Source organism: Salvelinus namaycush, chromosome 5, assembly GCF_016432855.1.
Source record: "Salvelinus namaycush isolate Seneca chromosome 5, SaNama_1.0, whole genome shotgun sequence".
Classification (NCBI taxonomy): Eukaryota; Metazoa; Chordata; class Actinopteri; order Salmoniformes; family Salmonidae; genus Salvelinus; species Salvelinus namaycush.
In genome coordinates, this window is record NC_052311.1 from 4,658,775 (window position 1) to 4,667,887 (window position 9,113).

The 9,113-nt window shown below is 42.5% G+C and overlaps 2 protein-coding genes across 2 annotated transcripts in view; both read left to right on the forward strand.

The window, feature by feature from the left end:
* LOC120048907 (probable E3 ubiquitin-protein ligase MID2) overlaps window positions 1–9,113 on the forward strand; it is a 1,198,409-nt gene that overhangs the window by 426,182 nt on the left and 763,114 nt on the right. The window lies entirely within an intron of this gene.
* Window positions 99–5,296, forward strand: LOC120047858 (serine/threonine-protein phosphatase 2A catalytic subunit alpha isoform-like). Its single transcript, XM_038993414.1, has 7 exons — window positions 99–508; window positions 1,037–1,246; window positions 2,029–2,202; window positions 3,156–3,245; window positions 3,761–3,922; window positions 4,067–4,185; window positions 4,422–5,296. The coding sequence occupies exons 1-7, from the start codon at window positions 407–409 to the stop codon at window positions 4,492–4,494; spliced, it is 930 nt and encodes a 309-aa protein (XP_038849342.1). The 5' UTR covers window positions 99–406; the 3' UTR covers window positions 4,495–5,296.

Here is a 9,113-nt window from a genome sequence, read left to right on the forward strand (position 1 = left end):
GCGCTCCTCCCTCCCCGCTTTCGCCTGATGATGTGAGGGAGCGTTTCCCTGTTCATCCCGGGCCAGTGTAATAGAACTCTCTCATTGATTGTTGCTCGGTGAAGAAGCAGGGTTGGGTCCACGGAATTTCATACAGAGCCAGTTTTCTGCAACTGCGGCTGTACTACGCATTTCTTTAGCTATTTCAGATAAACAGGATATCGAGGCGCATGCAGCGCTTATTTTTAACGAGTAGCTAGCTAGTAGGGAGGTTGAACCAATTTTAAGCAGTGTCGGTGACCTAGCTAGCTCGTGCATTCATTTTCGACGAAAGCAAAAAGAGTGCGAATGACGAGAACGCATTAGCTAAACTAGTTTTCAATAGGTAACCTAACTAGGTCGTTTGCTAGCTGAAATATAACCAGACATGGACGACAAGTCATTCACTAAGGAATTGGATGGGTGGATTGAGCAACTCGGCGAATGCAAGCAGCTCTCGGAAAATCAAGTCAAAGCCCTTTGCGAAAAGGTAATTTTAACCCGTTTAATTCGTATGATATTGCAAGCCCTTGGCCGGAAAACTAGCTTAGCTAATATTTGCTGTGTTAGTTGTTTAACAGTTAGCTAATTCTAGCTGTCTATCTTAAATTGCTCATTGGTCCGAGTACGGTTAATTTCCCCACCGGCTATTGTTTGTTACTGCTAGTTAGTTACTTACTAGCTAGCGACATTATTCTGAAAATGGCGGCGGAGCCTATTGCCATTGCATCCACTGTGGGGTTGGCTGACATGCATTGACTGAATAGCAGTGATGTTGTATTTTTATATGAATGTGTTTGTAAATTTCAGCTTGATATCCTTGATGTTCTTACTCTCCGTTCTGGCTTGTTGCAGTTTAATTTCCAAGTGTGCCCCTTGGGTATCAACTACCGTATATAGTTAGAGCTTAAAACATACACAGACCCGAACTCCCGCTCTTCCCCTCTGTATACCCGATTTCCCCCATCCTGTGTTTAAATTCCTAACCCCAAACTCTTATGTCTCATTTCCTTCCCAGGCCAAAGAGATCCTGACGAAGGAGTCTAACGTGCAGGAGGTGAGATGTCCGGTCACCGTGTGCGGAGATGTCCACGGCCAGTTCCATGACTTGGTGGAGCTGTTTAAAATCGGAGGGAAGTCTCCGGACACCAACTACCTCTTCATGGGAGACTATGTGGACAGGGGCTACTACTCTGTAGAGACAGTCAGCCTCCTAGTATCTCTCAAGGTAAACATAGACAAATGTTTTAGAGCAGGAAAGGGCAACTTTAATGGGGGTGGGCGCCCCCCCCCCCCCCCCCCCCCAAAAAAGATTTCATCATGAGGGGCTGCAGTGGATTTGCCTGACGACTCAGAATTAATTCTTCTAAGTAATTTCATGCAATTTTGCCATAGGGTGGACAGAAAGGTTTGCAAAATCTTTTGGGGCCCCTGGTCGGTGTTCGGCCATGATTAATACAAGTTTAGATCGCCTAGTCAGCTAACTTACCAATCCATTTTTTTTTTAGCTTGCATGGATTAATTGAGTGACTGTTAGTGACACATAACAAGAGAGAAACTGCAGATGCACGACCACCATTTTGTTTTTAATTGAAGCTTGATTATTGTAATTCTCAACAGTAAGTTGAGACGCTGACTGAGTTCCTATTGATACACGGGACCTACAAAATGCCTGTGGCTCGCCAGTTGCCCATTCCTGTTTCAGAGTGTACTCTAAAATAGCTTCGGCTGATTCCTTTCTGATATTGCTTAGTGTATTTTGCACAGGGAAAAACCACAACAAGGCTAAAACTCAAACTGGTGGTGGAGGCCAGTAGGTCTACAGGGAGGACAGCCTACTGATATAACACAGGATAAGATTAATTGCTGCTACTGTAAATGTCGTCGTCAACCTTTAACCATGTCTGGTTGACGCGAGAACAGAAGATGCAGTCACTTTGAATGTAATGTCTTGTTATGCGCTTTTTGTCCTATCCAGAGATGTGATAATAATTGTTTTTGTTTTTCCAGGTTCGGTACCGTGAGCGAATCACAATCCTTCGAGGGAACCACGAGAGCAGACAGATCACCCAGGTGTACGGCTTCTACGACGAGTGTTTAAGGAAATATGGAAACGCCAACGTCTGGAAGTACTTCACAGACTTATTTGATTATCTGCCCCTAACTGCACTGGTAGATAACCAGGTGAGATATTAGTTGTTTAAGGTGCATTATGCAGAAATCACTCTGTTAGAATTTTTTGCAACCATGAAATGGCAGTTTGCCTAGTTTCAGTTTATGTAACAAAGCCAGCAGGCCGTTGTGTAGAGAATCATCGTACCATCTAAACTACTGTGAAATATATTTTCCATAACCAAAAATAGTTGTTTTTTTCGCTGTTTGAAGCGAATCAAAACCGACAGTAAAAGGCGCACAGTCGAAACTTAAGAACGGGAAGCGTAGAAATGGTGCACACAGAACAGATCTACCACTTCTTAGGCATGGTTTCAATGAGAAAAACAGCTCCTTAACTCACACTTCTATGTGAATTTGGTCGTGTTGCCCCCAAAAAAGTGACATTGCAATTTTAATGTATCACATATGTATTTATTAGTGCATTACACAAGTGTCTTTGATTGGGTCCTTGAAGAGCGCTATATGAAACTCATGTACTATTAGGATCACTGTTATGAAGGAGAGGAGATTCAGCATCACGGAGGACAATGGAATTCAATAAAAAGCTTTTTTTTTTTTTTATTGCTACAAATAGAACCAACTATTTTCGGCTTTTGACCTTCATCAAAAACCACGATGAAGGATAAACGCCGGACCGCATTGGTTCTACTTTAAGCAAAAAATATATTTTTTTATTGAATTCTATTGTCCGTGTTATTGAATCTCCTCTCCTTCAGTTTGCTCCTCAATTCATGCACCGTGGTTGGAGAGGTCTCTTCCTTGATCACTACTGTTATTACATAACCATGCAATTCAGCAGCAATGTGCTGTACAATACAGATGTTAAAAAAGCAACAACAACAAAACAAACAAACATCTACAACCCAACACAGTGTTAAATGGTATTTTCAGCCTTAATGATTTGATTCGTTCTAACACATTTTAGATGGAAATGTCGTAATTGACTTGTTGTTCCTCTGCAGATCTTCTGTCTCCACGGTGGACTGTCCCCCTCAATAGACACATTGGAACACATCAGAGCGCTGGATCGCTTACAGGAAGTTCCTCATGAGGTCAGCTCACTTCCACGTTCCTAGAAACGACGTCCAATCTTCATATTACCATGCTAGTCAGAATGCATGTCCAATATGTTGTTTCATAATATTGACTTACTTGACTTCAACCTCTTGGTCCCTTGGGAGCATAGGGCGTCCACCCTGCTCTCCACCTCACTCACTTCTATGTGACAGCTTTTGCCTCTAGCCAGGAGATCCCTGCTTTGTTCAGTTCATGTAGAGTGAAGAGTTTCCAGTTGTTCAGCGTCTTCATAGTGTGGATATTGAACCACTGGAGTCTGTAAGCCCTGACGTTGTATAGCAGATGTTTAATCTGTTCCATGGACTTCTGGCCAACCAGTCACTACTCACCTCACAGTTGTAATATGCACTTAGCAAACACCTTTGATAAAATCATGTGGTGACTCTCTGTTTTGCAGCCTGACCTCACCAATATGGCCACCTTATTCACATCATGTGGTGTTCACTGTATTGTTGACCTTACTAACATGGCCACTGTCTCTCTCCTCCAGGGTCCGATGTGTGACCTGCTGTGGTCAGACCCCGATGACCGGGGCGGCTGGGGCATCTCTCCCCGCGGTGCCGGCTACACCTTTGGACAGGACATCTCAGAGACCTTCAACCATGCGAACGGACTCACCCTGGTCTCCAGAGCTCACCAGCTGGTCATGGAGGTACAGTGGCATGTTTTTAAGTACTGGAAATTATATATTTTTATACCAAAATGCAGACCTTCTTTTTGTATTTGCATGATTTCATGTTTTAGATTGTCTTATTCCTAGATGTACCTCTGGTTTACTGAGTGTTTGTTTTGACAGGGTTATAACTGGTGCCATGACCGCAACGTGGTGACTATCTTCAGTGCACCCAATTACTGCTATCGCTGTGGAAACCAGGCCGCCATCATGGAGCTGGATGACACACTCAAGTACTCCTTGTAAGTATTCACTTCAAAATAAAAGTATTTACTTCAGAATAAAATTCCTGTTGACAATTCTTTACTTTAGCTTTATTGTTAAACTCCATACATTGGAAATTGTTACGAGTAGATAAATGAGTTAGCAAGCTTCCTTTTCTCATCTTGATTGATGAAAAGAAGCGAACCCTCTATTAGATGTAACGTCGCTCCAAGGCCTCGTATCCGATATGTGACTGTCTGTGTTTCTATTCCAGCCTTCAGTTCGACCCCGCCCCTCGCAGAGGTGAACCCCATGTGACCCGCCGCACTCCTGACTACTTCCTGTAAAAGATCCCAATGCCTGTGAAGTATTGCTATAGATTCTTCTTAGTGAAGATGTGGGAGAAGGGAGCAACCGACCATCGGTATAGAGTTGTGACAAAGTAAGCATCCATCAATCCATGGACCAAAATGTGTGCCATAATTTCACAATGCAAAATGGGGAAAAAATGTCACATTCATCTTTAAAGAAGACCACACAACCGACACCCACCACAGTCCATGGAACCAGTTCCTTCTCTCTCTGTGCATGATGTTGTATTTATCTCTGAAAATGATTCTTCATTGTAAAGATTACAGTGTACTATATAGTAATAGGGTGCCATTTTGGAAGCAGACAGTCTCATAGTACCTGCTGGTTTTGTCAGGAAAAAGATCTGCTTTGAATTAATTAATCTTCTGAGATTAAGGCTTAAATGTAACCCTTGTGGTAGGAACATAATTATAGTATAGAAAAGTTTTGGTAAACCTAACTCGGCATGGCCTCAAACTGGAAGGTTGCAGTAAACATGTTATGTTGTGAACATTTTTCTAACAGAAATTCATTGGCTTTTTTTTGTGTGAATTTTAAATCATTGTTTTCAAAGTTGGTTGGGCGCTGGATGGAATTGAATTCTTCTTTCTCTTTGCACTTTTGTATTTAATGTTTATCATGACACTGACAAACTACAGCATTCTGTGGTACGCTGCACTCAAAGGATTCAGACCCCTTGACCTTTTCCACATTTTGTTACGTTACAGCCTTATTCTAAAATGGATTACATACATTTTCTTCCTCATCAATCTACACACAATACCGCATAATGACAAAGTGAAGAGAAAAAAATAAGACATTTCTGCACAAAAATAAATAAAATTATAACAGAAATACCCTATTTACGTAAGTAGTCAGACCCTTTGCTATGAGGCTTGAAATTGAGCTCAGGTGCATCCTGTTTTCATTGATCATCCTTGAGATGTTTCTACAACTTGATTGGAGTCCACCTGTGGTAAATTCAATTGATTTGACATGATTTGGAAAGGCACACACCTGTCTATATAATGTCCCACAGATGACGTCGGAGCAAAAACCAAGCCATAAGGTCGAAGGAATTGTCCTAGAGCTCCAAGACAGGATTGTGTCGAGGCACAAGTTTGGAACCACCAAGACTCTTCCTAGAGCTGGCCGCCTGGCCAAACTGAGCAATCGGGGGAGAAGGGCCTTGGTCAGGGAGGTGACCAAGAACCCAATGGTCACTCTGACAGAGCTCTAGAGTTCCTCTGTAAAGATGGGAGCGCCTTCCAGAAGGACCACCTTCTCTGCAGCAGTCCACCAATCAGGCATTTATGGTAGTGTTGCCGGACGGAAGCCATTTCACAATACAAGGCACATGACGACTTTTCCAAATGCACCTAAAGGTCTCTCAGACCATGAGAATCAAGATTCTCTGGTCTGATGAAACCAAGATTGAACTCTTTGGCCTGAATGCCAAGCGTCCTGTCTGGAGGAAATCCATTTTAAAATAAGGCTGTAACGTAACAAAATGTGGGAAAAGTTAAGGGGCTGAATACTTTCTGAATGTACTGTATATTTCACCCCCAGCAAATTGCTTTTCTGTCACTCACCTGTCCATTCGTTGAGTAAAACCTATTTCAGATGAACAGAGGAACACCTGTACAAAATGACATCCCTTGTTATAGATACCTTTCTGTTTTGCAGCCTCCGCTATATAATAAAGATTGAATTTGTTCCTTCATTGCTTTGTCCTGTATGGTTCTTAGGAGCTCTGCGTGGCACAGAGGCAAGTGTGACCTTTGACTTTCAGAACGACGTTGCCCCTTGATCAAATAAAATTTTATTTGTCACGTACACATGGTTAGCAGATGTTGTGAGTGTAGCAAAATGCTTGTGCTTTTAGTTCTGACCGTGCAGTAATATCTAACAAGTAATCTAACAATTTCACAACAACTACCTTATACACACAAGTGTAAAGGAATGAATAAGAATATGTACATAAAAATATATGGATGAGTGGCCGAACGGCATAGGCAAGATGCAGTAGATGGTATAGAGTACAGTATATACAAGGTCGACAAGGTCAAATGATTACGTTAGTGATAGAAAGATGCCCAAGTTTCCGACTTGGAATTTCGAGTTGGATTCATATTCAAAATGATTTTTGACAGTTTGAGCTTGTTTTTTTTCCTGAGTTCCCAGTTGTCTTGAAAGCACTGAAGTTAGAAAACTGAGATTTCCGAGTTCCCAGTTGTCTTGAACGCAGCGTATGTCCCAGGTATTATAAGGACAGACATTTGCCTAGACACTAGAGCAGGGGTGTCAAACTCATTGTCTGTGGTATTTTGTTTTTTTCCTTTCAATTAAGACCTAGACAACCAGGTGAGGGAGGTTCTTTACTAATTAAGACCTAGACAACCAGGTGAGGGAGGTTCTTTACTAATTAAGACCTAGACAACCAGGTGAGGGAGGTTCTTTACTAAGACCTAGACAACCAGGTGAGGGGAGTTCTTTACTAAGACCTACCAGGTGAGCGGAGTTCTTTACTAAGACCTAGACAACCAGGTGAGGGGAGTTTACTAAGACCTACCAGGTGAGGGGAGTTCCTTACTGAGAACCAGACAACCAGGTGAGGGAAGTTCTTTACTAAGACCCAGACAACCAGGTGAGGGGAGTTCTTTACTAAGACCTACCAGGTGAGCGGAGTTCTTTACTAAGACCTAGACAACCAGGTGAGGGGAGTTTACTAAGACCTACCAGGTGAGGGGAGTTCCTTACTGAGAACCAGACAACCAGGTGAGGGAAGTTCTTTACTAAGACCCAGACAACCAGGTGAGGGGAGTTCTTTACTAAGACCTACCAGGTGAGCAGAGTTCTTTACTAAGACCTAGACAACCAGGTGAGGGGAGTTTACTAAGACCTACCAGGTGAGGGGAGTTCTTTACTAAGACCTACCAGGTGAGGGGAGTTCTTTACTAAGACCTACCAGGTGAGGGGTGTTCTTTACTAAGACCTACCAGGTGAGGGGAGTTCTTTACTAAGACCTAGACAACCAGGTGAGGAGAGTTCTTTACTAAGACCTACCATGTGAGGGGAGTTCCTTACTAAGACCTAGACAACCAGGTGAGGGGAGTTCTTTACTAAGACCTACCAGGTGAGGGGAGTTCTTTACTAAGACCTACCAGGTGAGGGGAGTTCCTTACTAAGACCTAGACAACCAGGTGAGGGGAGTTCTTTACTAAGACCTACCAGGTGAGGGGAGTTCTTTACTAAGACCTACCAGGTGAGGGGAGTTCCTTACTAAGACCTAGACAACCAGGTGAGGGGAGTTCTTTACTAAGACCTACCAGGTGAGGGGAGTTCTTTACTAGGACCTACCAGGTGAGGGGAGTTCTTTACTAAGACCTACCAGGTGAGGGGAGTTTTTTACTAAGACCTACCAGGTGAGGGGAGTTCCTTACTAAGACCTACCAGGTGAGGGGAGTTCCTTACTAAGACCTACCAGGTGAGGGGAGTTCTTTACTAATTAGAGACCTTAATTCATCGAGTACAAGCCCCCCAGGACCGACTTTGTGAAACCCTGCGCTAGAGTCCAATGTCACCTCTATTAGCAATGACTAACCAGCTGACGCTTTGTCCTACTTCTGAGTGAGAATGAGTCATCTGTGCTCCCAAAACAGACCACTAGATGGCAGTAAAAGTCCCTAAATTCATACCTTGCTTTATTGTTTGCACTGTAAGGTACTAAGGGGTAACTGCCCCACCCCCCCTGTAATTCCACAAGATGTCACCAAATTATTTCCACAACACTTCCCTAGCTGCCACTGCTCTTGCTCAACAAAAATGTCCTTTATGACATCACAACTTTTGGAGATATTTCAACACAACTAATTTGTGGTAAATTGATCAAGTTGTAGATATATGCCAATGAAGTTAGATCTATAATTGTTTTTTTTAAATATACAAGTAGGAAAGCCTTAAGCTAAATAATACCCTTGTTTAGAGAGAACAATGTCTATAATTTTTTTGTAAACTAGTAATATGTTGAATGAGTGTGTTGGGCAGTCCCCCCTCCCCCCGAACTGGGTTTATTTTTAGGTTTATGATTATGAATGTGTTTTTACCTGTCATTTTAGACAATGACTATCCCAGTTAGCACTAGTTTATGCGAACTTGCTATCTAGCAACTTCACTAGCAGTAAATGCTAGCCAGCGATCTAGTTAGCATAAGCTGTTAGGGGTGCTAGCTAGCAACCTTACTACCAGATCGTCTGAGGTAAAATACATCAAAAAGAAAACGTAACTTAATTGCAGTCGTAAATGTATCCACCAGTGACTGATAACTTTACAGTTAATGTTACTTTATAGCATTTTAGCTATTTTACACAACATTTTATGTCATATAGCTAGATAGCTAGCTACGTAAAAAAAAAAAAGCTTTTCAATTGGCATCTCTCCCCTGTTTTCAGTCACAGGTGGGGACTGGATTAGGTGTGAGCAGTGCAGGAGGAGGCGGGCTCATGAATTGTGCTCCAATTTTACTGGGGATAGCTTAATTTGTGACCTATGTACAAATTAGAATCGTGCAATAGCAGAGCATAAGAGAGTTGCCACATCAATGTTACGCTGAATA